The 22,711-nt window shown below is 35.3% G+C and overlaps 1 protein-coding gene across 2 annotated transcripts in view; it reads left to right on the top strand.

Moving 5' to 3' along the window:
- Window positions 1-22,711, top strand: part of NAV3 (neuron navigator 3) — a 474,286-nt gene that overhangs the window by 412,245 nt on the left and 39,330 nt on the right. Inside the window, exons 23-30 of one of the 2 annotated variants that reach the window (XM_004384617.2) lie at window positions 2,629-2,712; window positions 10,710-10,821; window positions 16,971-17,092; window positions 18,071-18,091; window positions 18,763-18,935; window positions 19,208-19,273; window positions 20,474-20,627; window positions 21,945-22,119. In XM_004384617.2, coding sequence (XP_004384674.1) covers window positions 2,629-2,712; window positions 10,710-10,821; window positions 16,971-17,092; window positions 18,071-18,091; window positions 18,763-18,935; window positions 19,208-19,273; window positions 20,474-20,627; window positions 21,945-22,119 — 907 coding nt within the window. The remainder of the gene's footprint in view (window positions 1-2,628; window positions 2,713-10,709; window positions 10,822-16,970; window positions 17,093-18,070; window positions 18,092-18,762; window positions 18,936-19,207; window positions 19,274-20,473; window positions 20,628-21,944; window positions 22,120-22,711) is intronic. The other variant, XM_004384618.2, reaches the window with a different exon arrangement.

Here is a 22,711-nt window from a genome sequence, read left to right as displayed (position 1 = left end):
CCTCAGCCCAGTAATTTGGTCCCTCAGGGAGTTTGGATGTGTCCCTGGAGCTTCCTTGACCTTGCCTTGGACAAGTTCTGCTGGCTTCCCAGTATTGTGTACTGTCTTAGCCTGCACCAAAGTTACTAGTTATCTATTGTCTATTTAGTGTTCTTCCATTCCCCACTCCTCCCCTCCCTCATAACCATCAAAGATTGTTTCCTTTTGTGTGTAAACCTTTTCATGAGTTTTTATAGTAGTGGTCTCATACAATATTTGCCCTTTCGTGATTGACTTACTTCACTCAGCATAAAGCCCTCCAGGTTCATTCATGTTGTGAGATGCTTCGGAGATTCATCATTGTTCTTTATCGTTGTGTAGTACTCCATTATGTGTATATACCACAGTGTGTTTATCCATTCATCTGTTGATGGGCATCGAGGTTGTTCCCATGTTTTTGCTATTGTGACCATTGCTGCAGTGAACATGGGTGAGCATATGTCTATTTGTGTGATGGCTCTTGTTTAAGAGAAAGCTATTTTGTTCATAAGAGCTCGGCTGCTACACACAACATAGGTGAATCCCAAAAACATAGTGTTAAGCAAAAGAAAAAAGTCACAAAAGAGTCATGCCATAAAATTACACTTGGATAAAGTTTTAAAAATTAGACAAAATTAAAACATAGTGTTTAGGAATAGTGGTTATCTTTGGGGAGGAGAAAGGAGACAGTGATGTAGAAGGGACAAGGGAGGGCTTCTGGGGTCTTGAAATGTCCTAGATCTTGACTTGGCTGGTGGGTGCATGAATGTTTACTTTGTGATAAAATCGGTGAGCTGTTCATTTTCATTTTGCTCACTTTTATATATATATGTTTTGTCACAATTAAAAAATGTTAAAATATAAGAGAAAGGGGGCATAGCTTTACACTAATTTCTAAGGATACTATGTCGTCTGATGTAATAACATTCCTTGTTATTGAGAAAATTTTAAAGTATAAAATACTGTTCCTCTTTTTCTTTTCTTAGAGTGTTATTTATCTAGTTAAATCTGCTGACAAATATTGGTGTATAATTTTTAAGGTAGTATATTTGTGTGAGAGTGAGAGTATATGTGTATGTATATGGGAAAGAGAGACAGAGAAAGAGAGAGAAAGGAGTTGTATTGATGGACTGAAGATAAGCAGAATTATTCTATACAAACTGCTTCTCCATATTGCAGTATCAGGTAAAGAAAGGCAGCTCTGCCTAAGTTCAGAGTTAAGAACAAAGATTAGTAAAGTAGAGGGTGAGTGAAAAAGAGGAAGACACTCAAAGAGATGGACTGACAGTGGCTGCAATAATGGGCTCAAACATAGCAATGACTGTGAGGATGGTGCAGGACTGGGCAGTGTTTCATTCTGTTATACATAGGGTGGCTGTGAGTCAGAACTGACTCGATGGCACCTAACAACAACAGAAACAAAGATAGCTTTGTATCATGATGCTAGTGGAAGGAACTCGTACATTCTAGATGTCACCTCTAATGGGATAAACTTCTAGTGCTCTAATAGGACTCTTGTGATCCATTTGATAGTAGGTACCTCAGCCTTTCAGCTCTGCTAGAGCTACTGAGAGTTAGAGTCCTCACACTCACTTCTCTCCAAAAATCAATCTTTTGCCAAAGATTGCCAAATTTTACCCCTTATATAATTCATTAGAGATGTAGGTTGTGAAATATTTGATCCTAATTTCTTTAAGGGGCCAATAAAATGATATCAGTTTGAGATAATGTATTTGTAGTTCTACCGCAAGCCATAGTGAGAGGTGGAAGCACCTCATCATACTTAATGTTTTCTGGCTCAAGCTATGTTACATAATGATATGTCAATAGAAATTGGCCTATGTCAGAGCTGTAATAAGATTGTAAAACACTTTATAATCATAAGAGTTAGTTATGGATATATACTGCAATATATATAATTTTATGAAATTTAAAATAAAACCACAAAAGCTTGATGTTAAATAAAATATGACTGAATCTTATTTCTAGCTGACCTACCTGTACATCCTTAGTTGAAATGAATAAAGTAGAAAGAAAAGCCCTTGTATTGAAAAGAATGTGGAAAGCGAAGACAACTCTTTTCAATTCAGTTCTTTCTAAGTAGAAAAAGAGGAAAGGTAATGTTAAAGCTGTCAGCAGATGTCTGACACTTGAAGGAGAGTATCATTACAATAGAGGAGCTAACAATATCTTCAAAGGTTATCATGGGAATATAAAAATGAGTACATTTATCCATTGACTATTTCAGTGACCTCTTCTTGAGTGTTAAGCCTAAAGACTTGGCAACTCAGAACTTTATTCAGTATTTTGAGTGTCAAATCCCTTCATGATGTACAAATCAGAAGGTGTTATTATTTGCAAAATACCATCCCCTCTCAGCAGTTGAACTCAAATGTCAAGAGACTAAAACACTGATTTTAAAAAGTCAAAGTTTAGGAATGATAAATGAAGATTTGTGTTAAGCGTAGTCACCATCAAGAGCTAATGATGATGGTCATAGTATTTAAAGAGTTGGAATGTTTGAAATTAAGCATTTTGTAGAATGAAGGTTTTCAGCCATCCAAATAAGATTCTGACATTTAAAATGTGTCTCTTCTCTTTTGTTCACAGGCTCACCTTGTAGCAGCTTTTGAGAAGAGTTTAGGGAATATGACTGGCCGGTTGCAAAGTCTAACCATGACAGCTGAACAGAAGGTATGTGCAGGGATTGCTACTGGGGTTGAAAAAAGACAGCAGGTTGCACAGGATATTTAAACAATTGCTGAGGTACAGCTCCTTAAAGACAGTACTACAGAGCATTCATTTTATACTAAATCAGAACAATGAGGAGGTAATACCTTGTTTCAGATTTTAATTAAAGAATTTAGGATTCAGATTAATCCACATCGGAAAATACACACACACACACACACACACACACACACACACACACACACACACACACGGTTCTTTCTATGCAGTCTATTATTTTACTTCCGTTGGATTGAACTATTAAAAGAATACCAAATGTTAAGAAAGAGAGACAGTTGTATAGGAGAAAAGTTAAAATATTCTCGGAGCAATTTGTTATGCAGTTGACAAGAATTGCACCCTAACGAGAATGTTCATAAATGCACAGTCTATAAGCCCAGTAATAGTCCATGGTTATAGGCTGAGAGACCCAGGAAGGATGTCTGGAATGAATATTAAGACTCTACAAGTAAGGCGCTTTAGGTTACAGCAGCTATGAAACAAGAGAAAATCCTGTGTAATTTTGAAGTCAGTGAGGACTAGTTGGCATCTGGAACATGCTGCCTTTGAAGTGAAGTTATTTAAGTTAAATCAAAAGTTTTAAAATAAAACAAGAATTTTATGGAATACTAAAATATAAGGAACAAAGAATTTAGTTCACAAAAACTGATGTATCTAAGGTCCAGGCTGCCTGGAAAGAATCGGATCACTTTCCTTATAATGGCTAGTAACTTACTTCTCTGCTCTTAGCTTAGGTGATCTTAACTTGGTGCAGTGGTTAAGAGCTCGGCTGCTAACCAAAAAGGTTGGTGGTTTGAATCCAAACCAGCTGCTCCCTGAAAACATTATGGGGCAGTTCTACTCTGCCCAATAGGGTTGCTATGAGTTGGAAGTGACTCGATGGCAAGCAGTTTGGTTTGGTTTTTTGAACCTAGGTCCTTGGATGAATATCAGAGACAGGTGAAGCTTCTGAAGTTGTATGAACATTTTTGTTAAAACTGCATATATGCATAATTTGAACAGAGTCTCCCAGTTTTTGTCTTATTCTCAAAAGGATCCATAATCTAAGAAGTTTTAGATACTCTCAAAATCAATTACTGTAGGTATCCATCAGGGATGGCTTTAATTTTGTCTTTAGCTTCTATAAGATATGTTATTAGCTTTACAGAACTAGCATGTACAACCAAATGTGGTCAATTCACTATTAAAAACAAACAAACAAAAAAAAAACCAAGTTCTTTAAAAACTGAATGAACAGTCCAGTTAAATCATAAGTGAAAATGTAATATTCCTGTAATTACCTGGTATAACTAGCAAACGGTATTCCATTTTCGCCTTATCTGCCACTCTTTTGCATAAATTTCCCCTGTCTGTGAAAGAGAACACCTTCCATCCCTGTCAAACCTGTTCTGGAAGGGCAGCTGGCAAGCTCCCTTTGAACTCAGAAATTTTATCGGAATTTTTTTCTTTTTCTTTGGGGGAGAGGGGTAGTTATAGTTTGCCACTTCACAATGTAACTTCAGAATCCAGCAGAGAGGACTACAAGGCCTTTTAGGGCAGTTAGATAGGAAAGACTGTAAACCTTGATGCTCAGTAGGCCTGAGGGTGAATGCTGACTGTGTCTCTTAAGAGCTGTGTAGCCTTGGATGTGTTTATGTAACCTCTTCTGAACTTCAAATTCATTATTTTGTAAATGGGATTTTAATAACTATCTTTTAGGATTATTATAAGGATTGAGATGCTATGGTAATGTGACATACAGTAAGAAATCAACAACTGTATTTTCCTTCATGTTTCTCTCTTTCCTTCCTCTGAAAAATATAAGATAAACCAAATTCATCAGTAGGCATATTCCAAGTATATTGCTGGAAAATAGGGTTAGTATTTAAGCCATAATATTTTTAAGAAGACAAAATTAATGGATTTTTTTTTTTGCCTTTTAATATTTCCCTCAATTCTTTTATATTTTCAAGTAAATTTTATCATAGATGCTGGAAAAATATACAAGTATGGTAATTTATTATATCCAAGAATAATGCCTGACTATTTAAAAATACATCTCCATAATTCAAGGAGTTTTATCATTGTGTTCACTGTCCTTAAAATAGCATTGCTGAAATTATTCAGTGTTCTCAGAAGATATCATGATATTTGAAATTGCCCTTGCCATTTTTTAAATTAATATCCTTTATTTTTAGGAGTTTAGGTTTATAGAAAAATTGAGCAGAAAATACAGAGTTCACATATATTCCTTCTCTCCCCCACCCTCTGCCCACAGTTTCCCTGATTATTAACATTTTGTGTTGATGTGGTACATTTGTCACAACTGATAAATCAATATTGATAAATTATTACTAACTAAAGTCCATAGTTTACATTAGGGTTCACTGTGTTGTAGAGTTCAATGGATTTTGAAAAATGTATAATGTCATATATCTACCACTATAGTATCATACAAAATAGTTTCACTGCCCTGAAAATCCCCTGTGCTCCACCTTTACCTGAAAACGAAATGATTCATCTTCTAACTGCAAGCTGTACACAGACAACAATGTTGATAGGTATTTTATTAATCTGATATTTAAAACTTGCCCGGAGCCCTGGTGGTATAGTGGTTAAGCGTTTGGCTGCTAACTGGAAGGTTGGAGGTTCGAACCCATCAGCTACTCCAAGGGAGAAAGATGTGGCAGTCTGCTTCTATAAACATTTAGAGCCTTGGAAACCCTATGGAACAGTTTTACTCTGTCCTATAGGGTCACTTTAAGTTGGAATTGAGTTGACGGCAACAGGGTTTTTTTTTTTTTTTTAATAAAATAAATCACAATATAATGTGGCACAATTCAAATAAAAATGACAGAATCTAACAAAAAGGAGTAGAGGAATGAACGTAACAGGATGCTTGAGTCCAGATAATCACTGCCACAAAGCACTGAACTGAATTCAGTTCAAGGAAGCTAATGCACAAAGGGAGATTGCTTGGCAAGTTCTGTTCTCGTTTTATGACTATAAGAGCGTAGTTTAGATTGAAGAGACAAAATTTTTGGCACTGAATTTGAGGCGGAATTTACTGCAAGTATTCTTAAATTGGGGTCATGGGATAACAAATTATAAAATCGCTGCTGAAATAGACATTTCTCTAAAAGCTGAGAGCATAACATTTAAGCATATTTCAGTAAAGGCATTTCTTCGTGGAGCTGAGATAGAAGGGTATATTGCTCTCCAGTGATCCAACAGTCCTGGGAAAAAACTTGAAGATCTAGAGCAGAGGTTTTCAAACTATGTTCCTGGAGTTCCAAGGTTCATTTATACATTTAGTCATTCATTAAATTTATATTGAATGCCTACTGTGTACAAGACACTGTACTAGCTTTTGGGAATAAAGTAATGAACAAGAAGAGTGTATATATAATAAGAAAGACTGAAAAAGAATAGATGTCTTGGGATTATGATGTTGGTGGAGAATATTGACTATACCATGGACTGCCAGAAGAACCAACAAGTCTGTCTTGGAAGAAGTATAGCCAGAATGCTTCTTAAAAGCACGGGTGGTGAGACTTCATCTCACATACTTTGGACGTGTTATCAGGAGGACCAGTCTCTGGAGAAGGGCATCATGCTTGGTAAAGTGGAGGGTCAGCGAAAAAGAATAAGACTCTCAACAATTTGGATTGACACAGTGGCTGCAACACTGGTCAAGCATAGCAAAGATTGCGAGGATGGCACAGGACCACGCAGTATTTTGTTCTTTTGTACATAGGGTTGCTATGAGTCAGAACTGACTTGATGGCACCTAACAACAACAGCAACAGAGTCATAGAAAACACATCCATTAACCTTTTAGGGCATAGAATAATATGATATCATAATTTCCAAATTGTTTACAGTACTGAGATTTGGTGAATTTAGTTCATCTGAATGGTGATGGAGCAGAGCTTGCCAGGTTCAAAATTCACAAGATTTCAAGGCAAATACACAGTAGTGGTGGGGTGGGGAGAGTGTTCAAAGAAACCACAACTGAGTAGTATAAGATTAACTGAGTGTCAATGTGAGGAAGCAATAGACAAATTTAGTGGAATTTTTTAAGAGCCTTGCATAGAAGGTCAAGTTGATTGTCAAGATTTGCCACCAAGCTCCAGTGCTGGGATTCTCAGTCAGGCCTATGCCCAGGAGAAATTTGGAAATAGGTCAGATATAATTATGAAATTAGATTGGAAAGAATGCCTAGGAAGTCTGATATTAAAACTCAGTATTTGATCATTTTATTTTGAAGCATTTCAAACCTAAAATTCTTGTTTAGCCTCAGAGACATGAATCCTATCCAGCTCCTTTTACACAAGAAATTCTTTCATGGAAAACTAGAGTCTTACATGGTTATCAGGTATTGGAGCACTGTAATCTTGAATGTCTGATTGGAGAGAAATTAAATTTTAGTTTGGTCCTTACATTTTAAAATATAATTTTTAAGAAGTGGAAAGCATCAACAAAAATATGATCTGAATATTTTAGTGCCAAGACCCTTTGTGGAATTATTCCAGCCCTAATTTTCTCTTTGGTGTTTAATGACGAGAGTAGGAGATTGAGTACTGAACTGGGAGAGTAAACTTTAGATCTGTTTCTTCTAACATTTTTCCCAGATTTTTTAAAGGCTAAAAAGGAATTCCCAAAGCTTATTAAATATCTTCTATTAGGCCACTTTGCAAAAGAAAGAGACAATATGATATTATTTCAGATTATCTAATAATTCTGTATTCAGTTAACTCTGGAAATTGTTTCCAATCATATTTCCCCCAATCTACACTCCCCATCCTTTACCCCACCCCCCTCAAAAAAAAAAAGGAATTCGTAGTTGTGTGCCTGGGAGCAACATTTCGGTTTCCATGCTGTATAGAATCTTAGAAAAGTATAGCTTAGAAAAATAAATGTGAACAACTAATTATGATTATGAAGGGAAAAAAGAAGGCTAGAAATAAACTACAGAAAAACAATTCCTAAATTCCTGTATTTCAGCAGCATTTTTATTTTAAAATGCTTTAAATTCATCTGTATAATATTATTGAAAAAGAAGGAAAGGAAAACTGCTTTTGGTACCATCCAAAGGAGATTCCACGGATTAACTATACTGCGACTTTTTTGTTTGTAATGAATAATAAAGTTATTGACATTTTATATGACACCCTACTCACCAGGTGATCAAGCACCCTTTTGTATATAAAATTGTATGTAGTAAAGTTGAGGTTTTACATTATCATTTGAAGGGGAGAAACACCTGATTTGCACAGACCACAACATATCAGCAAAATCATCCCAACATTTACTGAGATAATAAATCAACAGAAAACATTTCAACCACTAAGTAAACCAAATGCATTAAATGATCTGGAAGCATAAAGAAAGGGACCATTTGATTTATCCTGTGGGTGTAACTAAACGGTTTCACATGTATGGAGGCATTTCAGTATGGCCTTTACGGAGAGATTATTTAAAGCAAAGGGAAAATCATATGCAAAGTCTCTGAGAAAAGACATGGTTCTAGCTTGAATGTCAAGGTGAGGGCAAATCTCATTAACTGAAATAAGAAATAAGGAAGGAATTTTTGCAGCTATGGAGAGATAATTAGTTCAGGTTTGAAAAGATTATGTCAATGAAGAATTTAGTATCTTTTTAATTAAAGATGATTGGAACATTTCATACATGCTTGCTTAGACTTATAAAGTCCCACTATAGAATTGCTAATATGAATTTGGCTAAACTAATTTTTTCATAGGTGTGATTTTCCCATGTTATGTAATGAATATATTTCTTACCTAGTTATTCTTCTTTTGAGTTTATTGCATCATACTGAGTAACAACTAACTTGTTAATAGCTGTTGTTTATAAAACTATACTTAGTTTTAGAAAGTAACCATTCTGTTATGTCATAGGAAACACAATTATCTGAAAAAGCAACATTTCTTGAATAGTCTACTTTTATCTTTCAGGAATTGTTTCCAAAAGAGATTTATCTAGAAAAGATTAAAGTTTTGACACGGAAATAAGTCCACTAACTCATAAAATTAATTTCAACTCTTTTAGACATTTGTGCTAGACTTTCTCATTTCCATTTTCTCCTTTAAAGTGAAATCCAAAGTACAAACTTTTTTTATTTTAAATTCAAGAATAAAAATCTGACCTTAGTTAAAATTTAACATGTATTCTAATGTATATGTTATAAAATTAACATTTAAATTGTGTGATTCATTAAATATGTACCATAGGTGTCATTGTTGTGAATACATTTCTGGTAAAAGCAGAATTAATTTCCAGTAAATATTTTACTTCTTGGGAGTTTTATTTTAAATGGAAAAACATTTTAAATTTTGGTAAATTTATCTATTACTAGTTGGGCAAAAGACAGAAAATAGAATATGGAGAAATTGAAGATGAATGATGAATTGGGTCTGAATTTTGTGGCATGGTAGTGGAAATTTATCATCTTTTTCCTTTATGATAAGTAAATGCAAATGAAATTACAGTCAAGTATTTGAAGACTCATCTACAAATCCAGGAGGTTGCTATTGATTTTTCATTATGAGATTCTTTGACTTACAAGCAATTAAAAGTCTATCAGAGAGTTTGTTAAAAAAACAAAAACAAAACAAAAAACTAACTGTTCTCTATCAGGAATATGCCAGTGAAAATCGGTAAGCGCTAGATGTTGACTCCGAACTTGGATATCATTTCAATTAGAATCATCTTTTTTTGTTTGTTTTTAAAGTATCTGAGGTTAGAATAGTCGCTGAACATTCCCATGTTTGAAGCAGTTCCCTGAAAAGGCAGTTGTCAGTAATTGTTGCCTTTTTCATGTATTCTGGAGAGCATTGAGTGGGGATAAACTAATTTTCATGGAGTGAAAAACTCAAGCCTGATTCTTTGGCTTTTCTGCCAAAGATGGTAGAGAAGGTGATTAATGCTAACTACATTACCAAGAAATTTTTCCTATAAGATGCAGAAAATGATATAATTTTTGGGATTGCCATCACTACTAAGGATAACCCTTGTTATTGGGCTTCTGATGGAAACCTGAAATAGATCTCCAATTCCCTTTTATTTATTTAAATTATATTTTATTGTGTTTTTGGTGAAGGTTTATGCCGCAGTTTAGGTTACCATTCAACAATTTCTACACAAATTATTCAGTGACATTGATTACATTCTTTTCAATGCGTGAACATTCTCATTATTTCCATTCTGGTTGTTCTAGTTCTGCTTTATTTTATTATTATTTTTTTTGAGGGGGTGGGGTATACTGTCTTCCTCATAATGCCTCATTTCTGGTGATATAATTCACTTAACAAATAACTGTAAAGGGTCAACTTTATACTAATGTTTTTCATTGGGACATATGTTAAAATTACTCTAAATTCAATAAGAAAATGTAGTATTTTTTAATAAAAAGTGGACTGATAAACTACCTTTGTTTCGATAATTTAACTCTTATTTAAGTACCAAAACCTGTTGCCTAGAGTCAACCCTACAGGAGAGAGTAGAACTGCCCCATAGGGTTTCCAGGGAGCGGCTGTAGGATTCAACTGCTGACTTTTTGGTTAGCAGTTGTAGCACTTAACCACTGCGCCACCAGGGCTCCAATGTAATCATAGGCAATATTAATCAGTTTAGTACCTAAATGAGAGATGTGATATTTTGCTTTAGTTTGTACTGGTCAGCTCTACCACCCATTGAAAGAATAAAGGCAATTCAGATCACATTTATGAGAGAATAATCAAGAAGTTGGGACGGAGGGGGGTAGTTCTTTAGCTAAGCAAGAAATTGTTACATAAAACTTGATGAAGTCATCCAAGCATTAAGATTCCCATGGGGTTACTGCTACATAAAACCAAACCAATTTGATAGAGGATTATGAACAAGGGCATTTTATTTTTCCCTTTAGGTATTAAAGCTTCCAAACTGTGTTTGTTCCACAGGAGTCTGAACTTATAGAACTAAGAGAAACCATTGAAATGCTTAAGGCCCAGAACTCTGCTGCCCAGGCGGCCATTCAGGGAGCACTGAATGGTCCAGACCACCCCCCCAAAGGTATGTTTAGAAGTATTGCCATTTTTCATTGATATAATAGGTATCTATTTTATTCATTAATTACAGTAAAGCTGCTTTTACTCAGTAATACTGCCTTTTATAATGAGTCAGTTGGTATTAATGTGGTCAGAATCCCAGAATTTGAGAAGAGCATCTTTGATTAGCAAATAATTTTTAAATTGAACTTACAGAATTTGCTTTTACAGTTGTACATGCATTTCTCTTCACTTGCTTTGGCGAAAATATTAATAGGGAGGTTGGTTAATACAAGCATATCTGACTTCATGCAAAACAAACCCAGTGAGAAGTATGAAAATCCACATCTGTGGTGTACAAAAGTAAAATAATCAGTGTTGTGATGTACAAAGTAGTGGGCATGAGGAGCGACTCATTCTAGGTGGGGGCAATAAAAAGGGTACATTTCTGTTAGAAAATTTAAAAACAATAAAATAGATGACTAAAAGTTGGCGTGCTATTATTATCACTATACTCCAGCAATTCTAAACAATGATAAAATACTCCTCTTTGCCACCACCTCCCATCTCTTGGTTTGTCACTCAAGTAATGCTCTTTACAAAAGAATGTTATGTCATTTTTTCTTTATGTGTAATTCATACCCTGATTCTTTTCAATAGCATTCAGTATGCTCAATTTTCCCAGCTTAAAAATTGCTACCTAAATCCTGAATGTCCTATTAGCTCTGTTCCTATTTCCAGGTAAATCCTGGTAATTTTTATGGGATTTTGCAATGTTTTTAGCTACCAAATACCTTTTATCCCATTGGAGTCTGACTTCTCTTCCCACAACTCTATCAGAACTACTCTCTCCAGGATCAATAATTACCTATATGACCTAGACCCAGGGTCCCTCCTACTTAAAACATTCTTTCCTTTTAATGTTTATAATATCACATATTCTGTATTTTTATTCTGCCCCTTTGAAGTATCTTTTTCAAGTTTCTTTTGTAGGTTCACCCTTTTATATCCATTCATTAATTATTGATATTCCTTAGGACTCAGTCCTAAGCTCTCTTCCATTGTGATCCTGTATATCATGGTTCTTACATCCTATTGGAGCCCTGGTGGCACAGCAGTTAAGCACTGGGCTGCTAACCAAAAGGTCAGTTCCAATCCACCAGCCACTGCTTGGAAACTCTATGGGACAGTTCTGCTCTGTCCTATGGGGTCGCTATGAGTCGGATTCAACTCGTTGGCAACGGGTTTATACATCCTATCTAAAATTCTATAAAAATTCATCTAGTACTCTATCTGTAGTTATCATTTATATGCTGATAACTGTCAAATCCCATCTGGAGGTCAGGCTCATCATTTGAGTTACAGATCTGTATATAGAATTGCCAGATAGAGAACTCTATTTGGATATCTTTGAATGTCCGTTTGGCATCTTGAACTCAACATCTTCAAACTCGAACTTGGCATCTGCCCTCTCAGACCTACTTCTCCTTCAGTATTCCATGTCTCAGTAAATGGCATCACCGTCCTTCCGTATAGCCAGAAATCTAGGTGTCTTTCATGACTCCTCCTCTCTTGGGTCAATAAATCATCAAATTATTTTGATTCTTCCCCTTAAAATATCTCTTAAATATGTTCACTTTTCTCTGTGCCTTCTATTGCCATCCCTCATATTTCCTGTGAACTGTGATCACAGTGATCATGACCTCCTAAATTACCTTCCTGCTGTTGATCTTACCCCACCACACATCATTGTTCACACAGAAACCAGAGCAATTGTCTAAAAATATATATCTGCAGGCATCCTGTTGCATTTAGAATGAAACACAACTCCATACCATGACATAATCTTTCTTCATCAGCCTTTTGTATTCAACAGATATATACACTGATTACCAATTATGTGCCAGACACTCTTCTAGACCTTAGCAGTTGCTCTTCTGTCATATTCAATATACCATATTTCAGCTACGCTGAACTTCTTTCAATTTTCCAGAGGTTCTTCACACATTCTGTTGACTTAGTTTATTCTACCTGGAACATTCTGTCCTATTTGCTCAGGATTTAAAAAAAAAAACCTTTTTTAGATTCTGCAGGAGTCTGCTTAAATCTGTCTTTTTGACCCCTGAATGGAATGAGATCCTCCTGTTACATGTTTCTGGAGATAGCTGTACTTCCCCTATGAAAATTTATATGTTGTTGCCTTCATTTATGTCTTTCCTATTTGATGATCAGGTGGTTTATTTTCTTTAATTCTAGTACCCACAATGATGCACATAAAAAGAGCTTAATAAAATTTTGTAGGAAAAAATATAAATTAAAAAAATTATTTAACTTAACTTTTGGAAAAATTACTGTATAAAGTGAGATATACTTAACTTGAAGGACAAACTAGTTCCCTAGGGGCTACTTCTATTAACAGTTTAGCAACTTTCAATGCGGGGGAGTTGATTTATATGCAGCATGGAAAATTACTGCATATTTACAGCTTATCTTAGAGCTATAATAAAGCAGCTTATGTTCTAAACCTTTATGTCGTAAATAGGTCCAGAAGGGATTTAAAAAGGCTTAATCCTTTCTTTAACACAGCACAAGTCACTGAAATGAAACTTTTGGGAAGGATTTCTTTTATCTTAGGCAACAGGTAGCTTCATGTATCTACTGGAATTAAAAAACAGAAATTCCTTTGCTCAGAAATATGGGAGGGAGTACCTAAAATGAGCAAAATAACAACAGTTAATATTCAGATTTGTTAAGAAAGATTAAAAAATAATTTGCCAAGATTTTAAAACTAATAAAAGCAATTAGTTATAAAGGGTTAAATGTGCACAGGTATTTAGATTGTGTTTCTGTAGTATTAAAGCTCAAGTATTCAATTCAGTGAACCAGAAGTGATTTTTATTTCACTGACCATTGATATTACGTTGAGAAAATAATCAGTCAGTTGGCCTAGTTATTTATCTTTCCACGGTTATTAAGGTGATTGCATAGCCTATATGTTTGTATTCTAAGATCATATTGAAATTGGGTTTTTAGGACCACTGAAAATTTATGTCAGGTAAATTTTTAATGTAGGTTCTTAAAATAGATATTCCAAGCAAAGCAGCAAGCACTTTTATAGACAGATCAAACCTTGGCAAAATAACCTAACAATTTGTTAATAAAAACCAGTTGCTGTCGAGTAAATTCCAACTCATGACAACCCCCTGTGTGTCAGAATAGCACTATGCTCCATAGGGTTTTCAATGGCTGCTTTTCTTTTTTTTGAAGTAGATAGCCAGGTCTTTGTTTTGAGGCACCTCTGGGCAGACTCAAACTTCCAACCTTTCAGTTAGCAGCCAAGTGTGCTAACCATTTGCACCACTTAGGGACTCCAATTTATTTAAGTATCTGTGTATTTTCTCTATATTTATGTATCACATTTATTAACAAAGGCTGATAAATAAGAGCAGTCCATAGTAGAACAAATTCATTTATTCATTCAAAAACATTATCTAAGCACTTGCTATATGCTAGGCATGCTATTAGATCTTGAAATACAGAAAAGACTGCCTCATACTCAAGGGATTCACAATCTACTGAAAAGCAAGGTAAACAAATCTTAAACTATTTTGTAAAATGTACTTATTATAATGTTGAAAGATGAAAGTAATGGAAAATTTTATTATTTCAAAATGTAGTATTGCTTTTTAAATTACTACATCTGTGTGTAGATGGGGATTTTTTTTTTTTCCTGAAAGTATACCAAGTATGGTTTGGCAGCATGTATATTAAATTACTTTCAACAGTAAATACTTGTTTTTGAAATAATGTTAGGCAACTACTGCTGGGTTGGATGAATAATAAGAAAGAATAAGTTTATTCAATAAGTACTTATTGATTGCCTATAACATGCCATACTCTGTACAAGGTCCTGGATATACAATGGTAAACAAATAGACAGGGTCTTTGTCTCTGTTGATCTTACAGTCTAGTGGGAGAACAGAAAATAAATGATTATGTTTGATTGTTGATGTAGCTGAGCGTGCATACATGAAGAGTTTCCAGTTCAAAGATGTACAAGAATAGGTGCAGTAGAGAGGGTACCAGGGAACCTGCGAGAAGTTGCACAGTCAGGGAAGGACTTCTAGAGATATCGACATTTAAGGAGAGACCCAAGGAATAATTGTTATGTCATATTGTAAATACTGAGGAAGGACTATTCCAGGAAGACCTTGAGGCAGAAAAGGGTTTAGTGCATTTATGGAACTAATAAAAGGAAGAGAATGAGCAAAGGTGAAATAAATAGAACAAGTTTGGAGAGGTAAGTAGAGACCAGATTACTCAAGGACTTTTAGGACTTATTTAGGAGTTGGAATATTTTTCTATTCTTAGTAAAATGGGAATCTAATGAAAGGTCCTAAGAAGAGAATGATGATGAAGTTTTTCTTTTAAAAAGATAACCCTAATTTCTATTTGTAGAATGGTTTGAAAGTAAGTTGGACAGCTATTCATATACATATGAGGATATAAAAAAAAAATCTCACTGCCATCGAGTCGATTCCAACTCATAGTGATCCTATAGGACAGAGTAGAATTACCCTATAGGGTTTCCAGGACCGTAAATCTTTATAGAAGCAGATTGCTACATCTTTCTGCTGTGGAGTGGCTGGTGGGTTTGAACCGCCAACCCTTTGGTTACCAGCTGAGCACTTAACCACTGTGCTACCAGGGCTCCTATGAAGACGTGTGTGTGTGTGTGTGTGTGTGTGTGTGTGTACACACACACACACACACACGTATATAAGAATAACATACCCACATATAAACTCATTTAATGTTTGAATGTAACCAGTTACAGTTTAATTGTCATGGGTCATTTTACTATTAATAAGTCAACTGGAAAGGCTTTGATTTTATACTGTTATTTCTGTGGAAACTCTTTGAACACTATATAGTAATTTCTGACATCTTACAGGGTTGGCTAAGATTTTTTGCATGCCTAATTTGACCCTAATGCCAATTAATTATAGTAATAGAAATGGCTGAAATGCAAACTTGACATAAAAGTAATCTTTTAAATTCTGCTAGTGTTTTCCACTAACACAGTTCACTGTAAGTAAATACAATTTCAAATGAAGTTTTAATATCTATGAAAAAACTCATAACCGGATTATATGGAGTGAACAGATACTTTCAAAAAGCGATTAAATATCAAATAATATCATTTTCAAAATATCTTGTATAACTGGAGAAGCACTACATGCTTTGTAAATTATAGAGGGGTCATATGGTTTAGCACTTAGAACAATAGATGTTGGAATCAGCCTACCTCTGAGGTTGGCTCCGTATTTTTCAGCTATGTGACAATGGGCAAATTATGTTTAGTGGTTAAACTCATTTTAGTGGTTTGCTTTAACAATAAAATTTGGTACTCTAGGGACAGAGTAAACACGGAGTAAGAGTTAGCCCTATCATTCTCATTTGTTGCTATTGTTGCTGTTATTACTATTCCAAGTCATAGCCAGGGACTATAGATACGATGGAAGACTAGCACTGTCTTAAATATTTCCTCTGTTTAATTCACAAACCAGATTCTCTCTCAGGAACCCTCCCCTCTTTGGCTCTTTGACCTTGGTTACGTTACTAAACTTCTTCACACTTCAATTTCCTCATCTGTGAAATGAAGTGGTTGGTTAGATGACTTCCAAGGTTTGTTTTGGCTCTACTGTGATATGATTCTATGAAATGGAAAATTAATATATTTGGCTTTGGTAACCTTATTCAAAGCACAAATATTAAAAAGACACAATTAATTCTCATCCTATTATGAGTTTCCATCTACTCCATGGAACTAATCATTTGGAATAAATCATTTTGGAAGCATTGTTTGGTTCAGATATTCAGTAGAAATCACGGGCATAGCATTTCATTTTTGGGCAAAACTCTGAACTCATTAAACTACTAGTGCTGCAGACTTATATCAGATTCCCATTGAATATTAATGCAGGTAACTCAGTTAAGGAGAGCAAATAGTCTTGTACTTTATTGAACTTATAAGACCGAAACTGCTTCTAAATAGTCCGTACAAAGCCTTGTTGACCTTTATTGGAGAACTTGTTCTCAGAAAGTCTAAAAGTCTTGTTTGTTCAGATTGAGTCTTTCTGAGCAAATGTGATACTCTCTATCTGTTGCTAGATCTCCGCATCCGAAGGCAGCATTCCTCTGAAAGTGTTTCTAGTATCAACAGTGCTACAAGTCATTCCAGCATTGGCAGTGGTAACGATGCTGACTCAAAGAAAAAGAAAAAGAAAAATTGGGTAAGCCATCGTTATTAATCTAATTCAAAAGTTTATTATTGCACAATGAGTCAGGATTTTTCCTTTTGGGCTATAGAGATCTGCAGAAGTTTATAAAGAGTCCCATTCAAATTACCGGCACCTCAAATTCTTCACATATCACCAAGATCAGCATGGCATTGTGTTGAAGAGCATATATTTTGGAGTTGGTAATCAACTTCGATTTGAATCCCAGCTCTGCCACTTACTGTTTGGATCTTGGGCAGGTTACTTCACCTTTTCAGGGGGCCTAAATTTGTTCATCTGTAAAAATAGGCTATTAGTATTGATGTTATACAGGTGTTGAGAAGAAAAATAAGATAATATATGTAAATGAATGTCTTAGAGGAAGAGTTTATTGTGAGGGTGAAGAAAATTATGATGGTGATGGTAGTGGTGGTGGAGGAGGTAGTAATGGAGGAATAGGTGGAGAATTGGAATTGGAGAAAGGGAAAGAAGAAGCCTTGAAGATATCCCCATCAACAGGGCTTCCGATGTGAACAAAGTGATAAGAAATCAACCAGTTTAGTGTCTGCTTCATTTTTTTCTTTTTCTTTTTTTTTTTTTTTTCCAGCCTGGGGATATAGCGGAAACATAGAAATATACTTTACTAGAACTGTGCCTTAGGTTTGCTAGAGATCTAATTTATGATAATATTAAACAATTGCTAAACGCTAATGAGGGGAAGATGCTGTCACTGGAAAATGTTTAAAAACAATGGAATTAAAGGAGTGCTTTTAATACCATCAATCAAGTAGATTTTAAATAAGAATAACTCTCTATGAAACCCAAAACATAACTATCAGAGGATATTGCTGGAGTGCTTTCTCTATATAATGAAAGAAATATCTTCTTTTTTTTTGTTTTAAACAAAATGTTTATGCAGGTGATATTTTCAAACACTAACCAGCCTTCATTCCCTTGATTTGTAATTCCACACTCTTTTCATGTTTCTGCAAGGTGAACTCTAGAGGAAGTGAGGTGAATATAAACTGTGGACAATTTGGCATGCATCTATCTAAAAATAAAAAAATAAAAAAAAAACCTACCTTGGCATGAATGCTATTCATTATGGCAGTAGGCTTTTATACCTTTTAAAAACAGATTACCTTGTATGTCTTGTCTTTGTGCCTTTTCATTTTAATGTCAAATTTTGAATAGAGCCATAGGGGTTACCAATTCTGATTTTGAATAGTCTGGGGACTGGAAATTTGAATAGAAAATCACAATTAATGTAGTGTTAGGTGAATTTGCTCTCATTTTGCTTTTAAGTTTATGCTGTCAGCAGAACATGACTTGATTGTAGCCCTAAAGTGGCCATTTAAAACAAATTGCCTTGAAGGGGGAAGCCTTGGGAATGGAGATCCCTTCAATGTACTTAGTTTTAAATGAGTGCTCTGACAGCTGTGCCCTTGACCCTGCGCTATTTAAAAGCCTCTCATGTTTGCGCTGTGCTGGATTAATACAAGAATAAAACAAAACCCACAAAACACAGTATCATTTGTTTTAGAGATACTGTGCTGCAACTGTTAATACTCTGCTTATATCTACTGACCCCAGGCAGTGGCTAGGATGGCACCTGCAAACTAACTCCCCAAAGCAAAAGCTCCCCACGTGCAAATAGACTAAGGTAATTTCTCTCCTTCTTTCAGCTGAGAAGCTCATTCAAACAAGCCTTTGGGAAGAAAAAGTCCACCAAGCCTCCTTCCTCACATTCGGACATTGAGGAGCTTACAGATTCGTCCCTTCCAGCATCCCCCAAGTTGCCCCACAATGCTAGTGACTGTGGGTCAGCGTCCATGAAGCCCTCACAGTCTGCCTCAGCGTAAGTCACACCGTCTGCAGAATGCTGGAGTATTTTTAATAAACATCTTCAGGCCAAGCCCATATTTATGTTTTAAGTGTAATCAGGGTGTACTTTCACAACTGCAGCACCATATTGGTACCAGTCATTTCCAGACCTTCCTTAGAATGCTGGACAGCATTTGTTTCTCTTTCATTTTTCATATGTTGGAATTCGAGTATTTCTCTACCTCATTCTCCAGCTCTCTAAATCATTATTTTCACTTGCATTTGTCTAACTGTGCGTATATGCAGGTCACCCCTTGTCTGGCCACCAAAGAAACGGCAAAATGGCCCCGTGACTTACAAGCATAGATCTCGGTAAAATGGAGTGTGATGCATGAAAACTGCATAGATCTAACCTCAGCAGTGTTGGCTTTTGCTTTTTCTAAAATCATTCGCATGCATTTCAACAATAAAAACTTTTTCTTTCTGTTTCAAGTAAAATTCAGTTTCCTAAGATCAAACTGCAATCCTTTTTTCTTTTATTAGATAATATAACATAGCATTTTCGTGGTAGCCCACAGTTTGGGAATACAGAAAGATTACAACATTTAGAATGTAAAAACACGTGCTCTGATAAGATGATTCTTTGTTTTACATACTGTTTAATTCAGACTTTCTTGTATATGCGTGACGGTGATTAGGAGAGATCTGCCATATAGAACCAGACCACTGGGCTTTGGCACATAATTTTAGCACTATATAGGAAGGAAGAATATAGCACTATCATTTCGTGACCAGCAACCTAGTTCACATTTTAACTGGAAAAAACGTTAGTTAATGTAACAAATTATTTTGACATGTTTCCTACAAAACAAACAATAAGGATATAATGTATGTGACCTTCAAACAGCCCCAGCTAACCTGCTTGTGTGGCTTGAAACTTGTGATTTAACTTCATTAGCTGTGATCTAAATCAGCTGAGCCTACCGGGAAGCTTATATAACACTCATCCATTATTTAAATATCCACAACTCATCTCTCTAATTTATTTCCCACAATATTTATTTTGGATTTCCATGGTAGCTGGAAGAAGGTGTTGTGGCAGCCAAATAAGGTCATTCCTTGCACAATTTTACAAAAGAAGAAAATAAGGGTTTTTTTTTTTTTGCTTTTTTAAAAAAAAGATACCATTTTGTATGTTGCAAATGAGTATTTAAGGTCATTGAAAAAGGATGGAAGGAAATGTACTAAGTCTATGATTCTTCAGCCCTATGTATCTATATATCATAAATAAGGGAATTTTGAGGGTCATTTTATATCCAGTAATAGTATTTTCAAACTTCAAAAAATAGGAAGGAAAGATCAAAAGAAAAAGACAGCTACTATTTTCAGTTTCGAACCTATGAATATGTTATTGTTTGTAAAACTCTTTCTCCATGTCCCTACATTTTGCCAGCAGCAAATAATTTCTGTACCTGCTGGATAACAATGCAGACCAGCCTTCAGAAGAGACATTACTTTCGTAATCCTCTAACTTTCCTCGACCACTGGTTTTATGTTCTTTTCCTTCTTCAGGATCTGTGAATGCACAGAAGCTGAGGCAGAGATAATTCTGCAGCTGAAGAGTGAGCTCAGAGAAAAGGAATTAAAGTTAACAGACATTCGTCTGGAGGCTCTCAGCTCTGCCCATCACCTTGACCAGATCCGGGAAGCCATGAACCGCATGCAGGTCAGTGCTGAAACACCTACAAGGAAAACGCAGGGGAGATAAAGAGGCTGCTTATTTCCTGCTCATGGCTGTTATTAAAAAGTTCCTGCTTCTAAAGCCACTGTGGAAACGTGCTCTGTTTATTAAATCTTTACAACTTGTTTCTTACTCAATACGGATGCAGAGTTTTGTCAATCCAGGGCTGCAAGAAAGAGTGTAAACTGGGCAGTTGCACTCTAGGACCATTTGAGACACTTGTACTTATGATTGGATTCAGATTGAGAGCTAAATTTTTAAAGAAACTAATATAATTCTTGCTCTTTCACTTTTGAATGATTTACCTTTATGTTGAAGCCCTGGGGGCATAGTGGTTAAGAGTTTGGCTGCTAACCAAAAGGTCAGCAGTTTGAATCCACCAGCTGCTCCTTGAAAACCCTATGAGGCAATTCTACTCTGTCCTATAGGGTCGCTCTGAGGGGGAATCGACTCCACAACAACAGGTTTTTCCCTTTATGTTGGCTTCTTTCTGTTCTTCTGAAATTTGACTTTCAAATACCTTTACCTATTTTCTTTTCAAAAACAACAGTAATGAGGAAACTACAAAAAGTTAACACAGGTTTCTGAATCTGGAAGTAAGAGTGATGTAGGATGCCATCTGTAGAAGTAAAGCTTTTGTATTTCACAGAAGCATCTGAGGGCTAAATTCAGAGCCAGTCTGTACTCAGCCTAAATTTTCATTTTATTATTGTAAACCAGTAATCACTTGGTACCACAGAAGACTGAAATAAGAAAAGCTCATTATTGAGCAGATTCTTCTGCCACTGTATATATTCATCAAAAGGCTTTTGTTCTTTTTATGAGCTTAGTGCCCCATTTTGAAGGAACAAAAACTTTTCTAGATGTTAGCTAGGGTTCTGAAGTAATTTTAAATCAACTTATTATATTGTTTTTGACTTACTGTGTTTTTCAACTCTACGTGAACTCAGAGTATTACAAATGACATTATGTTATTTGTCTACGGAATTTTAACATTCCTTTTAAAATGAGAAATGTTATGAATTATTCAATTATGTTATTCTTAATGCAAATCAGACTGAGTCCTGGAAGACTCCGCAAGTGTAGGAGATATTCAAGAAATAATAATAAAAAAATATAATGGATAGTGTTTCTATATTTGTGAATACATATACATATATGTGAGAAACAGAAAAAGTTAGTTTTTTCTCCTTTCAAAGAAAATCTTGTTTTATTAATATACATTTGTTCATTTAACATATTAACACATGCTTTATTTAATTAACTAATTTTTTTTTCCCATATTTTCCATCTTCACAACAGAATGAAATTGAAATTCTGAAGGCTGAAAATGACCGATTGAAGGCAGAAACTGGTAATACAGCTAAGCCTGCTCGGCCACCGTCAGAATCCTCAAGCAGCACCTCCTCTTCATCTTCACGGAAGTCATTAGGACTCTCTCTAAACAATTTGAACATCACGGAGTCGGTTACCTCAGGTGATTTTGTGCACATTCCTGCCTGAACCAAAGCATGCCTGTGACTTAACAGTGGGAACAGCCTGGAATTTTGAGGAGCTTATGTACCACCGTTCTCTCCCACATCCTCTTAAAATGTTAACACACTATTTCTCAGAAATAGTCCTATTTTTCTCTTATAAATGTATCCCACATAGTTGTAGTTTTAAAAGGACATTTTCTGTGAAAGGGTGAAGTCTTAGAGATAGAATTTCCCTAATCGTGTTCTTAAAATCACCTGTGCTTGGGAATATACTTCCTCCTTAATTTAGAATGAAGAAATGATAGTCTCAGTGATAATCATTAGTACTCATGAATATAATAATAATAACCCCATGAGATATATAACATTTTAAATGCATAAATTTCATTTACAAGTATATCAGGACCCGTTTCTAAATTAGCCTGTATGATCCTGCATGGTGTTCCCCAGAGACACCTACATGACCCAACTCTATTAAATTTTCAACAAACAAACAAAACCAGCATAGCAGTTTCTGTTATTGTATTCACAGGTACTAATGATGGAACATGGGTATGGTTTTGATCCCATTGCAAATAGAATCACGTGACA

The sequence above is a fragment of the Trichechus manatus genome, unplaced genomic scaffold (genome assembly GCF_000243295.1).
Source record: "Trichechus manatus latirostris isolate Lorelei unplaced genomic scaffold, TriManLat1.0 scaffold00125, whole genome shotgun sequence".
NCBI lineage: Eukaryota > Metazoa > Chordata > Mammalia > Sirenia > Trichechidae > Trichechus > Trichechus manatus.
The sequence above is the reverse complement of the archived record's forward strand: the minus strand, read 5'-3'. Positions and strand labels throughout refer to the sequence as shown.